We start from the raw sequence: 26,813 nt of genomic DNA, 5'->3' as shown, positions 1-26,813 counted from the left end.
TTGCCGTCCGAAATTTCCATTTTAAATAAATTAGCGCATGGTGATATGTCCCCTAAACTATGGTAGCTGTAATAAACCATTTGTCCATGTCCAGTACAATAATTATTTTTTTTTGTAGAACGAAAAAATGTTGTAATTGACAAAGTCATGTCAAGAGAAGAAGTTAAGTGCTGTTTGATCAAGTGAACCAAGAGTTTCAAAAACTTGAACTTGCTGATATAATTTTGCCATCCCACAAATTCCAAAACACGTATTCAGCCAATAATTCCAATGACAAAAAAGGATAGCCACGAAGAAAATAAATCTTTCAGCTAGTACACCAGTCGGTCACTGATATGATTTAATTTAATATCTTATTATTCAAATCTTTGTTCAAGTCATCAATGCAAGTGGGAAGTTATAGTGGAGGCCTGGGTCATTGATATGAAGACAAATGATTCAAAGTGACAATGTGAAGAGATATTAACGCAATGAAAACACAAACTTGCAATTGACGGCTCGGAGCAGTCATCAGATACATGTACTGTGAAATGAACGGTGGATGGTATAATAAATCTTATATCTGAATATCACTGAAAAAATTGGTTGTTCACTTTTGCCACTCTGAGTAACTTCCACTAAAATCATTTCACAATTTTTGTCAGTCTTGGACATATTATTTTCAATAATTTCCCTTAGAATAATACTCCCCTCCGATAAATCCCATGAAATTCACATCCTTGGCGTGAAGAGGGTCCGATCTTTTTAAGTTGCATGGAAAAGGTCAATCACAGCAAAGGAATGTCCCAATGACGCCTGATGCCCGTCAACACACGGCTCCGCACGTTTGCTGCACTACACAAAAGACCGTCACTGTGGCAACTACTTCGCAACTTTCGTCCATATTATTATTTTTTTTTCAGGGTTGGGTGATGCCAATCTTCCCAAGACTGTTCTATTTCAACGTATAGGGAGAAAGATATCCTTCCAGTTTTTAACTTGTCCACTTTTGGACCACCCTGCCGTCGGCAAAGTAAAATAAAAAAGGGTGGTACAGTACAACTTCCCCAAACCCGAACATCTACAAGTACTAGCAGAAGTTGGTCTTGTCCTTTTTTGGGAGCATCAAATAAAATTTGCTTGCGGAAATTTGAAGTTTTTACTGAGTTGTCCACTTTTGACGCGTTACGAAGACTTCTTTGAGTAAATTTCCAATTTTTGCTGGCAGAAAAATTGAGTTTTTGAAAATGCTTCACGCAAATTCCCCAAACCGAAAAACCTACTAGTGGAAAATGAGAAAATGGGGTTGTCCACTTTGGGAGCATGACAGTAATTTTGTCAGTGGGAAATTGAAGTATTTTGTTGTCCACTTTTGACGTGCCACGAAGACTTGTTAAAGTAACATCCAAATTTCTCCCAGCAGAAAATTGCGTTTTTTGAAAATGCTTTAGGTAAAGTCCAAAATCCCGAAAATCAACTCGCAGAAAATGAGAAAATGGGGTTGTCCACTTTTGACACTCCATACGTAGCTCTAAACACAGATTCTGATGCAGCCTCACACACAAGTGTGTATTTGCCTGCAACTGGGGACCCCCTACTGTTCCTTTTTTGTTTGTACTTTAACTTTTTTAGAAGACCACCCATATGTTTTGTACACAGTTGTCAATCGGGGACCTTCTGTCAATCGGGGACCTTATTGTCCTCTATTGTTCAGGGTCCCCAATTGAATGCAGAAACAAACTCACTTGTCTGAATACGCTTCATTGTAACCTCAAATTTATAGAGGGCGCTGTAGTGAAGTGTATGTTCATACAGCTGCAGCTGTACGGTGTACCTGCTGTATACCATCTGACCATGTGTTCCCACTGTGTAATGACCAGCCCGACCGAGACTTTTTTTTAAGTTTAAACCTTAAAAAAGTCTGTAGGCCTACCCCAAAACGTATGCATATCTGTATAAGGGCAGGCTGGAAGAGAGTGTAGGTAAGATAACAGTCTAAAACCGCCACGATTAAGCCTAGGCTTAGGCATGTTAGGTGGAAGCCCGATCACGTGTGCCCAGCCCGCCAAACAATCCGATACGGCGATAGGCCTGCATGCATGTACATGTACATGTATGTACTTGGAAAAGTCAAAGTCACTGACATGACTGACCCCGTTAAACTCCGTGTGACTTCCAACCAATGTAGTTTACGTTAACGGTATGGATTTTTTAAAAATCCAACTTGAGAGGTGAATCCACAGTTTGAACAATGCTTCCCAATCAAATTTTCCCGTGAAAGCAAACTTTAAAAAGCTCATGGCGATTTACTAGGCCCTCTGGGATTTCAGAACATTTTCATGGTGAAAATGACATCAACCAGTTCTGGTTCTTCTCTCTGATTGGTCAGTGTGTGGCCAAACTCATGACACGTGGGACTCAAAAGGGGAAAAGGTAGTGCTGAGGTCTTTGGGGAAAATCAGAATTATTGATTTCATTCTCAACTTTTACATGTACTGGTAGGCCTAAATGTACATGAAAATAGGCCACTATGCCTGAAATTTCACTTTTCATGCACTACAAATATCTTTTACACTATGCCGAAGAATGCATGGAGGAAGGATAAAGACTGCAGCAAAACAAGACATGCATGAGGAAAGCATGCAAATCCCTATACAAAGGAAATAGAGGGTTACCCCTGCCAGATGTGAGTGCAGTTAATGGAACAACCTCCGACCGAGAGAATGAGACCGAATATTTTTTTGGAAAAACAAAATTTTTTACTCACCAATCTCTCACTTCCACCCAACGATGATCGCACCATTCATGTGCTGTTTGTGTTTATCACATTGCGCATGCGTTGGCCTGGCCAATGGCCAAGCTTGCTCTGCATCTCGGTTCGACCAGTTGTAAATACGACCGTCTCTTCTGTGTAACTGCGCTGCACTGTGTGGCTGTGACAGATTACAAGATCTTCCAAGTTGGGAATTCTCGCAGAGGGTCAGGGAACTTCAATGCATTTCTGCATGGCGGTGAGGGTAATTTTGCCCCATTGTGTTTAAAGTCTGTAATGACGTCATGCTGTCTGCAAAAATAGGCCAGTACTATTTTTTTTTTGTGCTGACAGATTTTATATGAAAAATGCGAGCTCTCTACTTACAAACTAGCTAGGGCTGAATCAGTAAATTGGATTTACTGGTGTCATAAGAAAGTGGACATCATTAGAATGGTGGTTGTCAATTTCCAAAATATTTAACCAAGTCCAAGATATTAACAAATTAATCTTGGTTTGTGCTGGGCCCAAAAAGCACACAATTATCTGATAGCAGAGGCTCTGCTTACACGTTTTTCAGTCTAGTGCAGTAAGCACAGCAAAAGGCACGCTAACCTCAGAGAAAAAATTGGCTCAAGTTAGTGACGTAACAAAAGAATTGGAAATCTCTCTGCGTGCCCCTGCAAGTTTAGTGCAAAGCACAGCAGCTGCGAAATGTTTGCTGTGAAATAAATTTACACTGTTGAGCAAATTTTTGTACTAAAGTTAGCAAATAACTTTGTTTAACGGTAAGAAGTGCCGTGAAGTTGTGGTCTGTTCCCGGAAGATTGCAAGGCTGAAGATCCAGCAGATACAATGCATGCGTGTCAGCAGCTGGGAAAGAGTCCTCAGGTTTCCCTTGAAAACAAAATCTTTTGAAACTAGAGAAGCAGGCCAACTTCAAGTTTGATCAACAATTTGTTAACCACTGGTCGATTTTCCCATAGGTTACTAGTCCAAACCGACCATAGGTTGACAGTTTGTAGCTGAAAGAGCTTGCGGTTGCCCATAATTGAAGACACTTAAAGAAATAAATGACAGTGTGGAGGAAGAGGCAAAAAAAATTCATTCCCACAACTTCCACAGGGGATCAAACGGATGAATTTGTGGTTGAAAGGCTCACGTTTTTTTATTAGACCACCATGGTGCATTGAAAGCTACATACATGTAGTCTACCGGTAGTCTAAAAAAAACAACGTTATTTCACATTATATACAGACCTGACCTCATGTACATGTATTTGGAAATGGGGACCAGTTGTACACCAACAAAGTAAACCCAAAAAAGGAGATCACACATACGCACGTACATGTACAGTTGTAAGAACAAAATTACCCCCGTCTTGAAGTGTCAGATCACATACATGTACATGTAAATTTTACAGAGTTGGTTTTCTCGTGACATGTGGTCTGCCCTTTCGTATTATAATGAAACTTCACAATCTGACAACTCTTGTGCTGAGTCTCTGCTATCGTGCCTTCAAGGCTGCAACCAATAAACTTGAGTATTATTGTCTGGAGGGAGCTGCTCAAAGAATCAATCAGAGGGTCATTTACCATGTTTACTAGGTACCAAGTACATGTAAATACATGCAGTTTGTATTGCGTCAAAATGTACAGTGCCTTCCTCTGATATACATGTACATGTGCATGTAGGCTTGTCAGGTGCTCAGCAAAGCTAAACACCATAAATACATGTGTGGACGCCCAAACTTGCTTCACATGCGAAGTGTGGACATTCCTTTGTTTTCCTGTGGTTAAGTTAACTTTGGGAAAATGTTCCTTTTTCTCCCATTGGGCATACTCCTTCGAGCTGGATTTTTGATGAGGATTTCCTGAACTGTTCGTCTTCATTTGCCACAGATAACCTTGACCCAGAAATGCCTCTGAAACTGTTATTTAGAGAGGAGAAAACATTGTGTGGACGTGTGGGAGTCCACACAATGCCATAGCACTCTACATTATGTGGACCTCTTTTGTGCAGAGGTCCACACTATATGACATGTCCACACTATATGACATGCCTGCACTCACAGGCAAAGCAAATGTGATGTTACCAATAATTTGAGGTGAAACTCACAAGAGTTGAAAGTTGTTCGACTTCTGTGAATTTGCAGTTTGAATTACACATGTATGCAACCTGGCAACACATCTATGCATCCATGTTGGCTATCCGGTTCGTAAGTGACTTTGTCACTAAGGTGGACGTGCCCCAATTTGCAGGCTCCTTTGGACGATCGCTGAAGTTGTGCGTTAACTTCCGGTTCCATGGTCCCATGTAAACGATGACCAATGCAGGTACATGTAACTCTATGTGTAGTGCATGTGCAGTGGGCGTGGTTCAAACTGAAGTGACGTCACACTTACGAACCGGATTTGGCCAATTATGAAGTGGCCCCAACCAACCCAAAATGTGCAATTTGAAGCTAAGATGCCGTTTTGCCGTGCCACTTAATATGCTCTTAAAAATGTACAGGTCCGCAATGCAATAAGAGTAGGAATCTACATTTAATTTGATAAAGGATTTTAAGAACTTCTCTGTACTGTTTCAATGTTTAGCCAACACTACAGAGGCTGCCTTCCTTGATGTTATACATGTACATGAATACTACTCAAAAAAGTTAAGGGCCACTTTTTTCTTAATTTGTAATTTTTTTCCAAGCAATGAGTGTGGTCTACATGTAGTTCTTTCATTTTTTGTTTTTTATCTATGGTATCCTCTCATTGGAATACAAGATTAGAAAAACTGTTTCAAAACATCAAATGCACATTTTCAGCAGTAAAATATCTCATTTAAAAAAGATACTAAATAAAAAGTGATCCTGAACTTTTTTGAGTAGTGTGTATCATCAACAATACTCGTGATGGGCCCAATTTATGAATTTAGATTGATGTTTGGGGACATTCAAAATTAGCAATTTTTCCAAAAAAGTAGATGGATTTGGAAAAGAAAAAAGAACATTATTACAATTAGGAGGAATACATTTATTCGGCACGTTTTAAAATGAACACTGGATCATGTCAATCCATTGTCAAACCTGGAAAAAATGGGTTCTGTTTGAATATTTTGGACAATCATTAAGCATTTTACTGAATTTTTTTGTGTGTAAACATCACACCCTTAGCATGTAATGGTACCTCATTGATTACATCCAGTGTATTTTCTTTTTTTTTTTTGAATAAAATTGGGGAAGGGGGGGGTTCAGGAAAATACTACAGAGTAGCATTGCTCCGCTGGTGGTTTGAGAGGCCTGTGTCTTTGACTCAGAGTAGATTGAGATCATTCATCTTACTGAATGTCAGACTGAGATTGGGGGAGACCCAAGGAAGATTGGAGCAGCTATTCGTAGCAAGACCCCCCCCGATATTGATCATATTGGGGGGGGGAATAGACGTTGATGTAATTGGCGCTTTGCGATATGCTAAATCTCCCCTAATCTAAGGCAGACGGCTCATTAGCCAGTCTGAGGGTTTCCTTGGGGGGAAACACAGAAAGGTCTGGAAGTTGGAATTAAATCTGGCCAGCGGGCCAAAAGGGGGCATAATTTTCAGGAAATTGAAAGTTTGTCCACATCTAATAAAACCTAATTGACTTATAATTTTCCCCTGTCGGGATCAATTTCGTCAAGATGGGGAATATTTTTTTAGTAGGAATTGCACCTGACATGTCAGCAGCTCATCGCTGAAAGATGAGTGTATGAATATTTCAAATTTATTGAAAGGTTTTAGTCCGATGTCTCTTGAGTATGCAGAGGCTGAGTTTAGACGCAGAAGTTGTCCAGCATTAGCGTCGTGCTATTATCTACCATTTTTCAAACTGACAGGCTGTCAGGTACAATCTGTCATTTTTCTTGGCTCACCGAAACATATGTGAACTATCGGAAAAGACTAGTTGTCAGCAGGATATTTGTTCATATGTTGCACTGAGTGATGATATGGCAAGTGGTTTGAGTACATGTATGTCAGAATTGCGACTGTGAAATATCAGTATCCCAGAAAATAGTCACACAATGTACCATTGCAGTAAAGTCAAACTGTGTCTTGTACTGTTGTAAAAAAATCCATTGTCCATGTGTTGGATTGAACTTGCAACCTCTCAAATTACCGTATAACAGCAGATTTCTCAAGCAACCGCACTCTGAATCTTGCCCAGAGGCTTGTTCATACTCGACGGGAAAGCGAACTCGTGTTGGTGCTGCAAATTTGCCAAACTTGAACACATTTTAAGTGATGCGAACTTTACTGTAAATGTTTAGACACATCAAATATACTTGGCTTTTGCATTTGCATGGACTATGAATCGTCCTTTACTTGGATGTGAGCAAGGCCTTAGTCTCTGAATGTGGGTATAGTTAAACGTTATTCAAGAGGTGTTGACGTGATGATGATATGTGAAAGCAGTCATTTTCCATTAATGGTAAGTTCACTTAGGTTTGGCTGCTATTGACAGCTCAGGTGTCGAAAACTCCACGAACCACTTCCCAGCGGACAGTTATCGGCTTTGCTTCTTCTTTTTTTTGCAAGCTCAGGGCGAACAATATGGCAGGCAAGGAGATCTGCCGTCTAATCTGCACTGACGCAAGGGCCAGTCTGCCACCAGTCATCCTGACAAACCAGGAGGCAGTCGTGCTGGGGCGATGTCCAATCACGGGAATTATGGACAAGAAGCTGTCACGGCAGCAAGGTGAGGAAAGCGCTGTGATTGGAGGACACACAGTGGAGATACACATACATGTACTTGTGCTAATGTACAGTAGCTTGACCACAGAACCATGAAGGAAATGAATCTGGACACACTGTATTCCAAACGTTGAACTAGATACATTGTACATGTACGTTTAATGAATATTACACTGTTGGTAGAATGGAATGCTTGAGCAGATTTTTTTAGAGGTATGTTTTTGTGTTTGAATCATCTTCATAAGAATGATGAGGGCATGTGACTTGGAGCACTGTACGCACATACATGTACATTACCATGTACCAGTATGTGTAAATATTTTCCCTTCCTTTTGCACATTTGCCAACATAAAGTTCTCCAGTATGATTCCCCGCGCCCGCAGTTTGAATTGTAATTTCTCGTGCAGTCTTGGGTGCAACAGATGTACATGTACATACAGTGTAATGAGCAGGGGAAAGAAAACCGGGCTGAAGAATTGAAAACTTGTGGCTCGAGAGCAACCGCTGCCTGAAGAACGGACCTGATTCAGCGCCGCCTGGATCGCTGACTGATGGTATCAGAGTAATGACCGGTCTCCAATCGTTAGTAATGGGCTAATTTGTAAAACAAACATGACACGGCAGATTTCTGGTGGTCGGGTGATGCTGGGTCCCCTCGGCATTGGAAATTGACGGACTACTTCCTTGGAGGTTTCGGCAACCCCAGCCACGGGTGAATTTGCACGGTCTGCAATGCCGTGCTGTATTTTTAGAAGACTGTCAGAATTTCTTGGGATGACTGTTGTGGTCCCCTGTATGGTTTTAATTTGAAGGGAGCTTTAAACTGCGCCAAAAAACAATTGAAACTTTGACCTCTCCTCTTGTTGAAGCCGCAGTCTGTTAATTAGGCAGGCAAGTCGTGTTGCAGTAGAATGGGTCATTTGGTAATATGATGTGTCCCTTTTTCTCTTTTAGTTGAGGTAAAGGCAAACATTGAAGGAAGAGTTTTGCATCTGAAACAGGTGAGAATGAGTTTGGAATCTGCACTGAAAAACGGAGAGAGAATTTTTTAATTGCTCATATTTTTTTAAAATTGCTTGTCCTCCCCAAACTGAAGAGAAAAAACCCAGAGCAAGTCTTGAAGGTGTTTTGCCATCTCACAGTTTGAATTTAGGCCCGATAAATATGGTGGTTGGCAAAGAGTGAAGCACTGGCTAGAAATCATAGCTTGAACACATTTAAAAAATGGCCTGAACGCATTTGAGAATGGCTTGAAAATATTTTGAAATGAACCTAAGTTTCTGAGAATGGAATGGCATTTGGGTGGGTTCATTTTTTGGGTGCATTTGAGAACAGCCTGAATGCATTTGGGAATAGCCTGAACATGTTTTGGAATGGTGTGAGTGCACGTGATTATAAGGCCTAAACGCATTTGAAAGCTACCTGATTCAGATGGAAAGAGGCAAGATTTGAAGAGGTCAAGTGTATCATCCAGATATCAAGATAGGTGTGACTTTTGGAGATGCAAGTGGCTCGTCAGTTGTGTAACAAGTAAAAAACAATTGAAAGTTCTGTCAATTTCATGAAATCACCCAGCCTTTGCTCAGAGTGTGCCGTTGTGCTCACAGTTAAAGTTTCATTTCTGTCAACAGCTTGGTTCACATCCATCCCTAATTGCTGGTACAGCCTTGATGAAGGACCAAGAAACGACCATTCTAGACGGTGACAGATTCCAACTTCTCAACGACAAGTATGAATACCAAGTTGTGTTCCTGGCCCAGCCGGCCCCAGAAAGTATTAAGGCCAAGCCTACAGGAAGCGACAGCAAGCGAGCCAAAGGGGACATCACAGACTTCTTCCAAAAGAAGACATCCAAACGAAGGATTTCCGAAGATGAACCCTACCCAGAAACCAGCAGTCAGAAGAAACCAAAGATGGATGGTCCTTCTAAAGCAACCTCAAAGAGAAACTACCGAGGGACAGTCAGCGACAGTGAAGACTCTGATGATGATTCATCCAAGAGCACAACCGAAAACTTGAACATCACCAGTGACACACCCTCTGAAAGAAGTGGCCGCAAAGGAAAAAATTACCACAGAGTTGTAAGTGATAGTGATGACAGTGACGCCGTCAACCAAGCCCCTTCGACAAACACATCTCAAAAGAAAAACTATCATGTAAGAGTTGTTGGGAGTGACAGACAAGATAGTTGCAAGGACGGCGTCTCCTATGCAAACAGAACAGCTTTGAATAACAGGAGTGACTATAAAAAGCTTATATCAGGGGATGACAGTGATAGGCACTACAGAGACAAAGGTAACGCTGTAAGAAGGAAGGTGACATCTCAGAAGAACTATGGCGGAGCAATTAGCAACAGTAGTGATGATGATGATGATGTCCAGGACCCCGAGTCGATGTCCATAAAGGCCAAACTGACATCCCTTCAGCAGAATGCCAAACGGTATCTGGAGAAGCGGTCGGCAAATTGCCCAGACACAAGCAAGCCCGACAGTCAGCTTCCTGCCACGGTCGAAACGGATGCGCCCCCCGCTGCATCGGCTGGAGCAGGGAGCCAATTAGGCAGGCCTGCCACTGATTCTGCCTGGGAGGACCGGGGGAAATTGGTGGTGTACACAAGCCGAGGAGTGCAGGCCAGCGACAAGGTCTGGTTCTTGCCAGCTTATAACACTGGGCAGCCGTCACCCCCCACCCTTCCGTATGTCATATCTGTATGATGCGCACGGCTTCCTGGCACACTTCCTTAATTGTATGCAGATTCCTAACCCCAAGTGCTTTGTCCTTTGTTAACATTCATTTGAGCGTTGTTGATCACGAATGGTTTCGAACACATGATGTACATGTAGACTACTGATTTATTCCTGTTGAGCTCGGACGTTTGTACATGAAACTCCTCCTCTTTTCAACTTTGAATCTACTCATTGCCTTCAACTGTTTTTATATTGAAAAGGGTATGATTAGTACATTCATCATTCAATGTACATGTGTATGAAAGGGTTGCTGTTTCACATCAGATTAACAGATAAACATAGCACTAAGCCGTTGCACGAATGCCTGTCTGTTTTAAGGGAATAAAGGTGGGTGGGGACAGTGTTAAAAGTGAAACTAGTATGTTTTGAACCGGCTAGGTCCCTGGTCAAATGCTGGTAACAATAATGGACTGGACAATTATGGTCCATTAAATAGAAGTAATTTCATAGTAAACTGGGAGAGTTTTTCTAATCAGTTGGTACTTTTATCATCAGTTAAAAACCAGCCATGCAACGGATTGTTGACTCACACAAATTAGCAAACTTTTCGAGGTACATGTACCTACATGTATGAAAGTAATATAAAATCTGCCCTTTTTTAAGCGGTCAAAAGGAAATGAGTTTCGTGCATAAATGGAGCATATACCTGTAATGTACCACAAAACATAGGGAATTCCGACGTTTGGAAATTGTTCATACTTCGGAACAAGAACCTGTCTTTTGTTGAAAAAGAAAGGTTTTGTTCCAACATGGAAATCACTAAATGTTGGTTTCGCATGTGTGTATTTGAAATATGAATCAGCACCTTCAGTGCTGCTGGCAAATTACATGTAACAATAACAGTATCATTAATCATTATTTTTGCGGATCCTGATGGGGGAAATAAAAGATTTACAATGATCATTCTTTAGGAGATCCATGGCAAAATTAAGGCAGTGCAACTCTCTCCTAGAGTACAAGGGGTCGAGATTTAACCGTTGAAGGGCAAAATCGTACGAGAGATAGTTTTTGCCTAATATTATCCTGCAAGATCTTTTCTGAATATTTTCAATACTAGTACATGTACATTGATTAGCAGTTAGTCCTAAATGCCATATGACATTGGCATACTCCAGTATCTGTCTTAAGTAACCACTATAACTTGTAACTCCTCATTACTAAATCTAAACCGCTTCAGTGATCTTAGCATAAACAGTTTTCTACTGGATATCAGTAAAAGATTTTCAACATGGGTATTCCACTTAAGATCATTCTGAACCCATAAGCCAAGGATTTTGGCTTCAGAGACATATTGTCATGTTTCACCAATTTCTAAACTTTACATGTGAGAATTCTTTTTAAAACACACACAAAGGGCATGAAATTTGGTAGGATTCAATTTCAGCTTATTTCCAATTGCCCATTCATGAAATAAATCCAGATTCAGTTAAAGATAGCTAGATTGTCTAGAATGTGAGTTTTCCGCAAACATGAAGTCATCCACATATTTCCATTAAGTAGAGGAGGAACCATGTGCTGCATCGTTGATGAGAATTGGGAAACCGATTTGGCCAAACTTAGTACTTTGGGGAATTCCACGTTTAAGTGACCGATAATCAGAAAGGATATTACATGTATTATAATGAACTCTCTGGTGCCTACCCCGAAGGAAATGGCACAGCCAGGGAGCAATGGATGTACAAACACCCATATCAATGATTTCGGATGAGGGTGTTCTGATCAACTAGATCAAATGCTTTAGAAAAATCAGTTAAGACCACCATTCCCTGGTTGCCATTCACTTCTGCACCCTGAAATAAAAAATGCATTAAGTTAACCAGTTTTATTAATGACGTAATCTAAGATCCATTTGGATACAAACTGTTCAGCAACTTTGGCAAAGACTGAAGTAAGGGACATCGGGTGAAGTTTATCAATACTGGGCAGGTGTTGTTTAGGAACTGGGACCCCAATAGCTTCCCTCCTTTGCACAGGAACAATGCCCTCACAAAGAGAGCTATTCAAGATATCAGTGAAAGGAACATTATATTCATAACCAAATTCTTTAACCAGCTGTGGGGGGGGGGAATGGTCAGGCCCACAAGATTTACCAGCTTTCAGTTTTCTGAGCACAGCACAAACATTCTGTGGGAACAAACAAGGGGGCTTTTCTGCTGGCAAAAAGGCTGGAAGTTCGGGTACATGTACCAAGAATCTAACCAGGCCAAGACACAAACTTGTCATTGATTGCATTAGCTTTTCCAAAAGATTGCCACTATCAATTCTTGGAATGTCAATGTTGAGCCCCAGTTTTCTTGAATTAAAAACCTTTTTAACAAATTCATGCCACTGACGAGGGTTAGAATGCTGCAAATTTCTAATACGATTTGCATGGTAAGATGACGTGGCAGCTATAATCCCCTTTTAACCAAATTTCTCAACTTACGCCAAAGAGATGGGTTCGTCAAAAAAGAATGCTGGCGTTTACGAATAAGCTGTTCAATACAAAATGTCATCCAAGGGTTGTCAGTGACATGCAATTTGGTTTGTTTAGCGGGGAAAAACAAATTAAATGATGGAGCGAGCAAATTATGAAATGTAATTGAATTGATAGTTTTCCTCTATGTACACGAACTATTTAAGTAACATTGCAGGATTGAACTCAAGTAAGCACAGTGCCATGCTTATGCACAAATCTCCTGTGTGAAAAACATAAAGTAAAAATATTTCCAGTTTAGTTAGCATGAAAAGTTGTCTGGAAATGCTAACATTCTTCACCTTTTCTGTACACTATATCTCTATATCTAGATTGCGGGATTTGACTTAGATGGAACCATCATTACTACAAAATCTGGAAAAGTGTTTGCGAAGGGTGCAGACGATTGGAGGTAAAATGTCCCTTCTAGACGCGCAGTTAACATACCCTATGAAATGAGGGCCCTTCAAACTTGTCCCTCTCACGGTCATTTTCTCCTATTTCGTTTTGCCTTCAAATTAGAAAATATAATTAAAGGTGATACGTAGAATGTATGTGCCCCAAAAAATGCACTTTGAGAGTGATTTAAGAAAGTCAAATTGTGAAAGTTTTCACAGAGATTGATAAGTGGGTAAAAAAAATTGTTTCATATCGTACAATGACCATTGAGTGCACATAAAGGCTTTTACTTGAACAAGATGTTCAATTAAAATCATTTCAAGTATCTGATTCATGAAATAATGACTTGTCCTGTATTTCTTGTGCAGAATTTTATATCCTGAAGTGCCACGGAAATTGAAGACTTTACATTCTGAAGGCTACAAGGTAAGAAAATCTGCTCAGTGTACTTACGGGCCTTCTTCCTCTTGAAGTTTTGAGTTGTTTGAAGTCCAGAGTTTACTTTAAACCATAGAAGAATTTTGTTTCTTGGAAGTAATTACCTTTTCATAAGTTGACACTGATCAACAGTGCTTGTAGTTTTAAAAGCAAAAATGCATATTAAATTTTAAAGAAAAATTTTTACAATCTACTGAAATTGGTGAAAAAGAAAATTAAAAAGACTGGAAAATTGAAAACTGGTGTTCCATATAATAACAGAAGTATTCCCTTGCCATATTTCTCCTGTTCAGGTTGTGCTATTTACCAACCAGGTAAGCATTCGTTTTGTTACTTTCTGTTTTACTCCATTATTGTTGTAAGATACTAATTCTATTGTATCTGGCTTGACCAACTCTCTGATAGTCTTCAAAACCTCTAGAATGGAGTTTAAAGGAAAGGAGGATATTGTTTGTTTTGGTGAATTCTGACTTGTTTCTTGTTATTATGATTAATTGATATTATTTCAGACTTTTGGGGAGTATTTACAGTCTTAACAGAAAAAACTTTCTTAATATGAAATTTTTTTTTTCTGTTTTGTGCGGTCATCACTATTAAATCAAATTATTAGACTATTCTGCTCTTAAGTATGAACATCATTGAATGTGTGGGCCAGATATTTTAACATTTCTAAAGAAAAGTCATGTATGCACACATACATTATACACGCATTACGTTAAGTTAACCCTAACAGCCCTGAATCCTCCAATTTTACGATGATTTTGCACACACCCTAGTGAGCTAGGGTAAATGTGTACATGTTTTAATGTCCAATTCCTGCCACTTCATTATCTAATGTGTGTTCTTTTCTAATAAAAAGCAGTCGTTTTATACAGAAGCAGACAGGCAGGTTTCAAAATGAAATTCTTGGCATATCTGCAGAAAGCATGATTAAGTATTTAATATTTCAATGACGAGTAACCGTCAAGGTCATCTTAAGTTGAATCCTTCAAGGTGCAGTCTCCTTACATCCATCTTAAATGTGACATCATGTACATTTAAAAACAAAGAAGACAGTTCTGCATGATTTCTACTTTTACAGCTTGGCATTGGGAAGGGGAAACTGAAAATGGAAGACTTCAAAAGAAAAGTTCTTGGAGTCCAGAGCAAAATAGGAGTTCCAATACAGGTATATGAACTCATCAGAATTCACTTTAGCCAGTAATATTGGGTATTACCATACCTCATGCATACATGTGATCAAGAGCGGAACTCTCATTGGTCCATTCACCATCATGAGCAGCCAATCACCGTTTCTGTTGCATAACACGCACACTCATGAGGACCTGTGCCCAAGTCAAATACGCTAGCGTACTGAATAGTTCATTGGGACTGTCGCCTAGTTGAAGTATACACGAGTGAGCATTGCCCAAGCTGAGTGTGCTTTATGTAAACTACACGTAAGCGGAAAGCGGCACACATACATTTCGCCGTTCCCTCACTCCTGAAATTCTTCAGTAGCAACTAAATATGTATGAGGTATGGTAAAACAAATACATTTTGGTTTATTTTGGGTGGCTTGCCTCTTGAACGACAGTAGTCTGTGAACTCCATACATTGGGGAGCTAAAATTGACTTCTGGCGTCGACTCTCAAACCGTGTTATATTTGTGTACTACTTAGTGTGCCCATAGCAATATCATTTTTGTAATTAACTTTAATTGTCAGCTTCCGTGCAGTTGTACATGTAACTGTGAGAAGTAATCTCAAGCATACGGGGTTCATGGACTGTTAAGTAGAGAGTGAGCAAGGGCGCCCTCTTGTGTCCACATGATGTCATCCTTACCCTCACAACTTTCATGTGAACCATGCACAATACATAACAGGCGGGGATATTTCTGGACACTGGATAAGGGTACAGGACCATGCGTTGGATTGGCAGGGTAACTCTTACGCTTTGTATTACAAACGTGTCATCACCATCACTCAAATGGAAAAATGCGGAGGTGTTAAACGTGATCATAAGAAATAATTCTTTACCTGTTCATTTCATGAAGCAATCGGGGGGGGGGGTGTTCAACATGATTTTAAATAGGCATGTCCTATGAGTTGCTCACAAGATGTGAAAAAAGTTTATTCTGTTTGAGCTCATTAGGTTGATACATTTTGCAAAAGTGATTCCATTGTGCAAAATCAACAAAGTCAAAGGAAAACAAAACGCAGCACCATCAACAAAGGAAAAAGTAAAACACATCCTGAGGGTGTCTATATAGAGTTGTGTGAATATATTACATGCATAGTTATATATGTAATATATTCACACCACCGTAAATGAAAGAAGAACATTCCAAAATCCTCTATTATTTTGCAGAAATGGTTACAAATTTGTGAAATTTGGCGTTTGCCTTGTCTTGATTCTCTCGTTTCCAGGCTTTGATAGCCACTGGAGAAGGAATGTATCGCAAGCCAGTTACTGGCATGTGGAGGTATCTGTGCAACCATGCCAACGATGATATCAACGTGTGCACAAGTTCTTCTCAATACATCGGAGGTAATTTCAGTGCTGTGTGCGCAGTTGAATCGTTGTACGTCATACGTCGTGTGGCCTTATTCAGCGTGAAAGTATGAAGTTATTGATCATAAACTTGGATTAATTTACTTTTTTCTACAGATGCTGCAGGCCGCCCGGTGGACTGGGCACCTGGGAAGAAGAAAGATTTCTCCTGCAGTGACAGACTGGTGAGTTTGTCTCTAGCTTGACCAAGCTTGCGGATGAGGTGTGTGCTCGTTTCCATGCTTGAGTGACTCTGGTCAAGTTTGTACACACACACACAGGCTGAAACTTTTCTGTGGATTGGGCTAGCATTGTCCTTGCATGGGTGCTGCCGCGAACCTCGTGACCTAACTTGCCACCTTCAGCATGAAAAGCTTCCATAGCTCATCTTCTCTGTGGATGTTGAGTCCGTGCGGAGCCCTCAAGTCTAACTTTGTTAATGGGTCATTCCATTTGGTTGGGTGCACAATTTGTGACGGTGTCAATTGTTACATGGGTTCCGTATAAATGAACAGCTAATCCCTGCATGTGGTTTCCAAATTGACATTGTTTTACATCTTGCAAGGCTGAATACAGAGGTGTGTGTTATTTTTACAGAGTAAATGACCTACTCTAAAGATCATGACAGGCGGTAAAAGCTACCCATGTAACAAGGACACCGTCACAAATTGTGCCCCAACCTTATGGAATGACCCAAATGACAATAGTGGTGGTAGTATCTTGCATTTTAAAAAGTCATCGTCTTTCAGCTGAAAATATTATTCTGCATGGGGCAAGTTGGTTGTGGAATTATACTGACCAAAAACTCCTGATCTTGTGGTCACCCCTTGGACTAAAACTTTGTGACTTGGGCCGTAATGGATTCATCTCAAACGAAAGTGTTTACTTTATTCATTCTTGACATTACTGAAAATTGTTATCTGTTCCACAGTTCGCACTGAATGTTGGCGTGCCATTTTACACCCCTGAAGAGTTTTTCTTGGGCCAGAGGAAGAATGCTTTCAATCTGCCAGTGTTTGACCCAGTGAGTGAACACATGCAGTCGACTCCTTATAGACGTAACCATGCTCTTCGGTTATAGATGTATAAAAGTGTTCATTGAATAATGAGAAGCACTGGCATTGACCAGGGGGGCTAAGGAGTTTCTGCCGTGCCAGAGGCTTGCACCCATCAAGTTGAAAATTTGCCATTAACCATGTTTGCATTTGCTGTTTTTTGGTGAAGCCTTTGGAGACCACGGTCAAGTTCTTCACCATAGGCTGTAGGCCATCCATTACCAGCAACATCAGTTGAATGTTTAAGAGTGATTTTTGTCGATCCAATATTTCAGTTGAATTATATACCTGGGACTTTCAAACTGAATGTGTCTGAGAAAAGCAGTGCCTAATGTAGCCACCCGTATACCCTGTCCTGAGCACAGGCAAAAATATATATGGACAGGCAGCTTTTGCCTGTCCAAAATTAACAGGCCACCAGTTTTTACATTAATCCTTAATGCCAGTGAACAAGTCTTCATCTTTTGTTCCAAAAAACTGGTTGGAGTGGAAATGTGGCCCAGGATAGTACCATGAGGTGTCAGTTTCAGAAATTTCCCTTGGACAGGAAAGGCAGTTTTCAACATTGGCTTGGATATTTCAATCCCAGATGAAGCCCTGTAAGGGAGTGTGATTGCCTATGGGCCCTGAGCAGGACCAAGAGAGGGTGCAATTGTCTAAGCAGTGGAGGCTCCTTTGGTAGGAACTTCACTTCCCTGGTTCATGAATGACTGTGAGATGCATGCGTTGCGTGCGATTCACTACTAACAAACGAACGCTCCCGACCAGCATGGCTCTTTCCAACGGATGAGTGGGTGCTTCTGCTCTAGGTGGATTACCAGACCAGACTTTTAATATGTAGTAAATATTCCACTGATCATTTGACTGCAGCACCTTTTATGTGTTGTTTTTGTGCATATTTGGACCTTCCACACAATTTTTTCTTTCAATTGTTATCAGAGGAAGTTATCAGCATCCGGTCCCATGCTGGTGCCACATCATGCACAGATCCCAGCACAAGGCCATGCACAGGAGGTGAGGTGACAACTTAAGACTTCTTTCCATCTTGTGGATTGACCCATTTTCAAATCTCAGCTCAAATTTCCAACTTGGACTCAACTCCAAAAAACTTAACTGGAGTCATGATGAAAATACAGAGACCCGTGAAGAGAGCAGAGTTAAGTTTGAGTCACAGTTATGGTGACTAAAATTTGTTCAAGCTGTGGGAAAAAGATGACCCGTACCCAGACCCACCAGTCACTTAGTCTTGGCCCAAGACGTCAGTGATCAATAGCAATAGTCACATTTGTGTGCCCATTTCTTTTCTTTCTTGCAACATGCTTGCACTGTCGTCTTGAGAATCTAGCATTAATGAGGTTGTAGCCATTTTGTGTTAATTGGACCATTGGTATGCATGTAAATATCCATACTATCAAACAAATGGTGGCTTTCTGTGTGATACAAGTAGTTGTGTGAGGGGTATCTAGCATTGTATATCTTATTAGCATGCTTGGTCACCATACTTCACAGTTGAATGCTGCACGCAGCACATATGTTTTCAACCATTGCGGACTGACAGTAAACTGTTCTGCAATTGCTGATGTTCTCTATGAAAGCCTAGAGAGGAAATAAAGAAGTTAAGTCTCTCCTACGAGATTTCCAAGATGTTAGTGTCAGCAAGTGCACTGGGTCTAATTATTCAGTAATTAGAGAGCGTGCTGCGTAAGACCAGTTATCAAGCTCTAGTGTCTTTGGGCCGAGATCACTAGTCAACCCACAAATTAACACAGTTAACAATTTTGAAACGCTGAAAAAGATATTATTTTCATGATTCATTGCACTATTTGTAGTGCCTGAAAAAATTGCTGCTCAATGGATTTTTGATCAAGTGTCCCTGAATTATTAGTCCTGATGCATGGTGCAGACAGCCACTAAAACTTCATCCCACCAGTTAATGGAGGCTCTGTTGCTCTGTCACAAGAAAGTTCTTAACGCGTAGGTGATGCAAGGACTTATTAAAGTGGCGATTTATTCAAGCAATGCATGCATTTATTTAGGATTAATTCAGGCATTGTGTTAAACAAACAATGGATGTTTCACATTTGTTATAGTGGAAAGAATAATTTCATGAGATGACAGATGGAATGTTCCGTTCCACTCACAGTATGGAACAGTTTACCAAAGTGATTCCTATTCCATGGAAGGGTGCTCGTGAAAGTTCCAATTTGAATCAAATTTGATTCTCTCTGAATCAAGTTTTCTTTCTGCTGCATTATACCCTTATTGCTAATGAAAGCCTATGAAAATTTACTTAATATCTATATGAGTATACCGGTATGAATTTGTTCTTTGGTTTGTTTCTTTCTGTTTCAGGTCATTGTTCTGGTAGGATTCCCTGCTGGTAAGTATTTCATATAAGTAAAAGTTTCTTTCTGTATCTTTGTCACCGTTTGCTTCTGTCATGACACATGACGCTTATGCAGGTGTCCATTCAAAAGAATGGGCGCCAGCAGGCTGTGGACTCTGTGAGTATGAGAAGGGATGCTTTGCTGATACCCGACGTCCAGTTAAACCAACAGCAGGCTCCATTTAAATTTCTCGATGTGGTTACAGCTGGAAATAATCCATGCGTCCATGGGGAATGCATGATGCCCAGATGCATTTGTTATTCCAAGTCCAGCTGATATGAACATGCAAGTGTGACCCATGACAAATGAGCAATATCTTATTCCTCTGTGTGATATTTCTTTAGTGTGGGCATAGCCAAACAGGTCAACTTCAGTGAGCTTAACAGTGGAGGTTTCTTGACATCATATTATCTTTAATTCAGATTCCTGTGAAGTCATACTGTATTTTGCATCTCGTACAGATGGCCAGGCCAAACATACTTGTACCCGAAACGCTAGACAGTAGATAAAAGCTGAGTCCCACCCAAAATCGATCAGAGCTCCCTAAATCTAACCCAATGTGACTCTACAAAAATTAAGGTTAAACAGATCTGAACTGACCCAAAACTGAACCAATAGGAAAAAAGAAAAAAAATCAAAGAATATAACTGATCCCGTAATTTGTCCACATTTTGTGCCTAAACTTATTTAGCTGAACTTCACCAACCTGACCTAAAATTTTCAAATGCAAAACCAAAATTGACTCGACTAAAATGGTGGGAAAACCAACCCGATCCAGCCCAAAGATGGTTTTAGGTCAGGTCGATTTTGGTTTGGGGTGGGGTTTGCTCAACATTACTGTGTAGCATGACATGGATGCATTGTGCTCAAGCTATTTTCTTGTGTCTTTTTTTTTTACTTTACCCACAGCTGGGAAGAGCAGCTTTGTCAAGAGGCATCTGCTACCCCATAAATACATTCATATCAATAGGGTGAGTATAGCCTTTGATCAATGCGCCCACGGCGAAATGGATAGTCACTCAACGCACGAAGAAAGACTATACGGCGAACAGCACGTGCTTGCGCATAGCCGAACTGAGCATGTAGTCTTTGTTCATGCACTTGTTTGGTGCTTAAACTAGACTCCTGCATCTCCTCGCCCTTGAGCGACTATCCATTTCCAATGGCTACAAACAATGGCTACATGCACTTTTTGGCATGCACAAGGGTTTATCCACTACGAACACAGGGCGAGGGTTCCCCTCGTTTTTTCTGTTTTCTCAGGATGATGCAATCTACATTCAGCACGCTCAGAATTTGCATCTTGGAATGAACTGAAAAAAGCCCTTTTCAGCTTCTTATAGTTGAGCTCAGAAGACAAATGACACTGCGTTCGATTTGGATGCTTTCATATTTATTTGAACAGATAAAATCAGAGAAAACATGTTTTCCTTTAAGTTGCTCTTTAACCTCTCGAGCCAGTGCCACAACTCTGCAGATGTTCCTGTGAATGATCAATAAAAAGCGACCAAACATATGCAAATTAAATTTTAGTCAGGTTGCCTGTTGAAAATGGTGCTCCAATTTTTATAAAATGATGTCAAAAAGGACAAGACTCACTGAGGTAAATATTAGCAGATGGCATTACATGCCAAATACTTTGAGTTGGGAAAACCCAAGCAAAAGCCGCAAACTTTTGATATAAAGCCAAATGTCACAAATACCAGCTCCGGGTCATTGGAGCAATATTTGTGCAGTATTTCTTTCCAGAACCTCACATTTTTCAACAATCTGGGGTATTGCCACAGAGCAATGTATACAGCAGGCTGTGCGCAGCGGCAAAGTTCAAGGTACGGTTTATCTCCACAGACTTTTTTCTGACTGTGCACAAAGTAAATGGGGATTAGGAGGTATAAATGTTACTCTTAGGCGTGTCTAGGTGCACATGGCAATTTAACCTGTCAATTGTGGCTATTTGTAAAGACCATGTCACCTTTGCACATCGGTTAAAATTGAACAAATTTTCAAAGGCTCAACATAGAAAAAAGTGACAATGGTATCAGTTTACGGGTAAATATTTAGTCGTCACCCATAGTAGTTGCCATTGATATGAACTCTTCTGTGGCTACTTTTGTTGCCAGGGCTTACCCCCATATTTCCGATGCACTGAAAGCCTAGAGCTTGCGGATACAGCCTTAAAGAGAGGGTATTTGTAGCCAAACAGAGTCCAATTCGGTGAGCTGTTGGTAGGAGTATGAGCCCCAAGCTGGACCGAGAGAGGGCGCAATTTTTCTAGCAAGAGAGGCTCCTTTGGTGGGAACTGCACTTTGCTGGTTCATAAAAGATTATAAAATGTCACGCATTAAAGTTGCGTGGCATCCAACAAAATGAACATTCCCTACCAACATGGCTCTTTTCAACCGACGAGGGGGTGCTTCTGCTCAAGGCAGATAGTATGCACCTGTGGCAAGTAGCTGCAACTGATACTGGTAGCTATGTTTGGTAGACATAATATGTTATTTCTAGCTGCATTTAAACCACTCTGAGACGTGCCTTAAGTTCTGCCTGTCCACCTTTGCTGCTCACCTGTGCTTCTCTGCACACTGTTTAGAATATCATTTTTGATATCCCTGTTGCATGTTTGACAAGAGAAGTGTGATGCATTGGTAACAGTGTTTTGACTTTTCATTACTCACAAAGTGATATTGTACAAAACAGTTGTACTGTATCTCCATTTAATTCAGGCATTCTCTTTTGCTTCCAGGACACCATGGGAACGTGGCAGAAATGCGTGGCGGCCACAGAGTCTGCCCTGGTCAAAGGTCAGAGTGTTGTCGTGGATAACACTAACCCCGACCCGGAGTCCAGGCAGAGGTGGGTACATGCACAGCTTCCCTCCATGGTTTGCATCATGGAATGGAACACTCCATCCATGCCGTAAAGGCATTTTTTTCCATTTGCATAAATGTCAGATATTTGCAGCTGAATAAATCCCCCAAATCAATCAATCACCTGACTAAATCATGGAAAAATATTACCTCCTCATTTCCCTGTATCAGCTTCAAGTTTGAAATGTGTTGGGACCGTAGATTGAGCATTGATTGATCCATTTACCTGTGGATTGGATGGAACCTGAAGTGTTTATTGTGCACTGTATAATTCATGACACGTTATCAACGATCCACCTATTATCATCTTCCTTATGTACTGAATTACACATCACAGTGCTATTTCAAAAACCATTTGTCACCTTGTTGAGTTGGTATAAAAACAAATGAACTGAATTGCAGGAGACATGAAATACTTTCCTGCTTCCACCCCAGTTGCTGCAACAGTTGTTCTGCATAATGTTTACTTATCCATACAGTACATGTAAGTGTTGGGATTTTTTTTGTTACAGAGTTTTAGAATCAAAAATAAAAAAAATTTAATCCAAAGTCTTCTGAGTTAACTGTCTTTGAAGACTCAAGCCCTCTAGGACATATTTTTACCCTTGGGACACATTTTGCCTCTAGGACACATTTTTTCCACTGGGACACATTTTGCCACTCGGACACATTTGGCCACTGGGACACATTTTTGCCACAGGGACACATTTTGCCACTAGGACACTGGACTTCCGGTGTACTTAAAGTAGAGAGTTCAATTCACTTTATTTCAGTCCCCCATCCAAAACAACTCTTTGGGCTTTCTATAACTTGAGTCCAAGTCATTCCAAATATGGGACTCAAAATGTCCTCCAGTCGTAGTTCTTGTTGGGAGTCTGTCACAAGCCCGGGTCCCCCTACCCTCTGACACGCAATGTGTGCACGTTAAATTATGCAGTACACTCAAGCAGATAATTTAACTTCAAAATTCAATGAAAACTAATTTATTTACAAATATAGAAACCACAAAAACAATTGAATGAAGGGGGAGCAAAATGCAGAAGATCAACAGTTTAAAAAAAAAAATGGGTTTCATAGAAACTAGAAGGCTGGTGGGCTGGTTAATAGTTACCACTAGCCCAATTCGGACAGTTCAAAGGGAGATTTGGTCAATTGTCCGATGCGCCGCTGTTACATGACTCTCAGCCGATCCTCAGCGAGGATGATGCAGGTGAGTCAGGGCTGGACTTAGCAGACCAACAGGCAGGTAAGTAGCCGTGTCCCCCTCTGGCAGACTTGCTGTTCCTATCCAGCCAATGCAGGACCTGGCTTGATCGTGTCTCGGTACTCAATGAGGTCCACTTACGGGAGCTCCGACTCCGTAATAAAGAGCCAGTATATACTGGCTCCTGAGGTCTTACAGCACACTGAAAATTTGTCACAGCCTGCCTTTCCTCTTTAAACTTTTCTCCTGAAAATTTGGGGCAGCAAATCACTCTCCCAACTTATGGCTACCGCCAACACTGGATTTCCAATCCACATTAACAAGGTTAAAAATCTTAATACAATTCTGGCTTCAGGGCTATCGCTCAAACTTGTGCTATCGCACCACAGGCCTGTCAGTGTGTGTCACACAGAACCACACCCCAGTATTTAAGGCTATCACTGCTGGACAAGGCCTCAGTGAGCAGGCACTATAAAACACTATTCAAGTCCCCATGCCTGGTGTGTACCCATGCAGGTGTGAACCATACAGGACCGCACCTTACTTTGCATAAAAGGGCACATAAGGAAATTTGGCCAACTTGGCAACATACAGTTTGTGTCTTTAAATTAATCAAACACTTGGCGTAAAATATCACTGACTTGTGACAGAGTCATACAAGTCTGTGTCGATGACACTTGGCTGACTCTTAATGCGTAACAGGTATTGTTCCTCCTTGAAGCAGCACTTTCAGTGTTTTGCCTTGTTGTTGATGTTTCAGGTACACAGCATGTGCTAAGAAAGCCAAGGTCCACTGCCGATGTTTTGTCCTCAATGTCAGCTTAGATCATGCCAGACACAATGAAAAGGTTAGGCTTTGAAGCCCAGTTGGTTTATATAGTACATATGTATTGCCACCTTCAGGTACCACGGTTAAACCAGCCTTGACAGACCTGATATCCCTTGTGTGTTTTATTTTTTGGAGAGGAAGAGTTTTCCTTTCGAACATTGAACTAATCCCCAAAGTTTACTGTACTGTGCGATAAATCAGCTGGTATTCATTTCGCATTACACCTCCACAGTTTAAGAGATACTTTAATTTAGCTAAAAGCACACAGATGCACTTCTATTTCAATATGAAATACTTTGGAAAATTGTACTTTGTTGATGTTATTGTTTTGGTAGGGTAACAATTATAAACGTATTTGAGCACCTTATTGTGCAAATTGGCCAATGGAGAGACAGACAGGTAATAGTGTGAAACTGCATGCCTTTTAGTCGTTTTCTGACATACAGCAATTCATGACCCTTTGTTTTTGTTCTTTTATCTCTTGCCTTTGTTTTTTCCATGAACAAGTTTCGTCGGATGACGGATTCTGGCAAGAACCACGCCACCATCAGTGACATGGTCTTTCACTCCTACAAGAACAAGTACAAGGAGCCAATGACGGCTGAGGGCTTCGATGCCATTGTCAGAGTAAATTTTCAGCCATCTTTCTCCAACGTAAAGGAGGAATCGCTCTACAAGATGTTCTTGTTGGAAAAATGAAGGATTTCCGACTCCGAGCAATCATGAAATATAATGTGGATTGAAATCGAAGGAAAACTTAAGACCTGCTTCTGACATGTTTGCAGCAACAGCATCTGTGTTGTGGTGGAGTCTGTCGCAAGCCCCTGCAAGTCAATAACAAGTCATCTAGTCCTGAACCAAGACACAAACGATTCAAATGAACTGTGACAGAGACATTCCTTTGTCATTGTTCACTCTGTTACATGTGACTAGTCTTATGAAAGGCCTTTTAATAGACTGAACTACAACATGTGCCGTGTGGCACGGGTGTGTTTAATATGACTTCGCTCTCCATTGCCTCGTGTTGACTATCAGGACATGAATGGCAGGCTGGGATGGAGTGCAGCCAAACATTCACTGAGGGGTCGTCCATTTTTTTATTCGTCTTATTTATAAGCATACGAAATGTATGCTAGGAGAGGGGGGTTCAAAGGCTGTGTACGTGTTTCATCAACTGAAAAGTGCATTTAGCAGTCATTTTCTTGCATATGATTTCTTGAGGGGGAGAGGAGCCATCTGATTCCTCAGATTTTGTCATCCCTTTATTATTTTACTAACGAAGCAGCTTTGCAGTGGAAAGGAGTGGATTGAAGTTGTCTCTTACTGTCCACAGTATATTGACAATGACACTTAATTCTGAGTCACATTTGAGCATTTCTCCTCAAAGAAGAATGTGTTTTAAGGGAAGCATATTTCTGTCCTGTGTTTCGTTTTCACGTAAAGGAGTTCAATGATAATTGGAATTTTAGAGATGCGCCATACGCTGTCGCCGTAGCAATTTTTTGCCGTTTGGGTGGGAAAACTGTGAAGTATGTAATAAGTCAGTGGTTACACTGTTGGATGGGGGGCAGGTTTGAAGAGTTTGAAGGTGAGTTGCCTGTGGTTGCAGTGCATCTTTTCAAACTAAGCTTTCAGTAGGTAACCATGTGGTACAGTATATCAACTCCTGTGTGTCTTGGTGTAACTTGTCTGTGAACCCTCATTAACTTCAACAGGCAGAAGCATGGATTGTTCAACTCTGCCAGCACCCCAGCTCTTTTCTGTCATGTTAAAGTAATTTCCCAGCGTATGCTCCATTTCCAGTCGACTCCCACTGTTATGAGCTCAGTAACAAGATGCCAGATATTTTATGGTACCTGTACGTTCCTGTGGTCCTGAGAACTTTGTTAAAAACGAGATTTCATTTATTCATATGAGTATTTTCACCAGCGAATTGTACATTGGTATTTTTACAGTTTCTACAAGCGCAGTGAATTTACTGACACCATTACCTTCCAAAATGACAAGTCAGGGAGCTTCCTTCAGCATACATGCGTCAGTCCATTGTGAAACTGGATTTGCTCTTGGACATCATACAGTTATCGAAAGTTTTGTGGAGCTTCTGTATGGCTTTGTGCGCAGTCTAAATGGGCAAGTGTATCTCTTTAACCAGAAATAGAGATGATGAAGGCTGTTGATTCCAAGTGAAGGAAGACCGGCATAGGATGTGAATGTGGTATTGTTTCAAGCACCCAGCAAACCTCCAAAAGTCAGACGGACTCACAGACTGGTTCAAGTCTTTAATAATTGCAGCGATCGTTCAAAAAGCAGCTCTGTGTTGGTGCGTATGAAGACATGAAAGAAGGTTTACCTAATTGGTTCTGTAACATATTTGCCAGAATCCTCCTGTTAAAGGCCCACTCCGTGAGTAAATAAAGCAGCAAAGATTAGCCTAAGTATGCTAAGATTGAA

The 26,813-nt window shown here is 40.8% G+C and overlaps 1 protein-coding gene across 2 annotated transcripts; it reads left to right on the top strand.

The window, feature by feature from the left end:
* The first annotated feature begins 1,788 nt into the window (after nt 1–1,788).
* Nucleotides 1,789–26,813, top strand: pnkp (polynucleotide kinase 3'-phosphatase). Of its 2 annotated transcripts, none has more exons than XM_022245237.2 (17): nt 1,789–1,961; nt 7,299–7,453; nt 8,404–8,450; nt 9,081–10,091; nt 12,984–13,063; nt 13,419–13,476; nt 13,782–13,802; nt 14,570–14,656; nt 15,897–16,017; nt 16,138–16,205; nt 16,952–17,044; nt 18,015–18,089; nt 19,428–19,455; nt 20,372–20,433; nt 22,206–22,315; nt 24,294–24,381; nt 24,870–26,813. In XM_022245237.2, the coding sequence occupies exons 2-17, from the start codon at nt 7,309–7,311 to the stop codon at nt 25,059–25,061; spliced, it is 2,286 nt and encodes a 761-aa protein (XP_022100929.1). In that variant the 5' UTR covers nt 1,789–1,961; nt 7,299–7,308; the 3' UTR covers nt 25,062–26,813. The 2 variants fall into 2 exon arrangements, with proteins under 2 accessions (XP_022100929.1, XP_022100930.1); XM_022245238.2 differs by having other exon boundaries at nt 7,294–7,453.

The sequence above is a fragment of the Acanthaster planci genome, linkage group LG06 (genome assembly GCF_054643075.1).
Source record: "Acanthaster planci isolate LZ-2023a linkage group LG06, COTS_SCS, whole genome shotgun sequence".
Taxonomy (NCBI): domain Eukaryota; kingdom Metazoa; phylum Echinodermata; class Asteroidea; order Valvatida; family Acanthasteridae; genus Acanthaster; species Acanthaster planci.
This window is presented reverse-complemented; position numbering and strand designations above follow the sequence as displayed.

What these genes read in the sequence shown, in the direction of transcription:
- pnkp (XM_022245237.2), top strand. Translation starts at nt 7,309, where the DNA reads ATGGCAGGCAAGGAGATCTGCCGTCTAATCTGCACTGACGCAAGGGCC. An exon ending in TTCTTCTCAATACATCGGAG is followed by an intron (nt 16,018 to 16,137) that starts GTAATTTCAGTG and finishes TTTTTTCTACAG; the next exon opens with ATGCTGCAGGCCGCCCGGTG. An exon ending in GACCCGGAGTCCAGGCAGAG is followed by an intron (nt 22,316 to 24,293) that starts GTGGGTACATGC and finishes TTGATGTTTCAG; the next exon opens with GTACACAGCATGTGCTAAGA.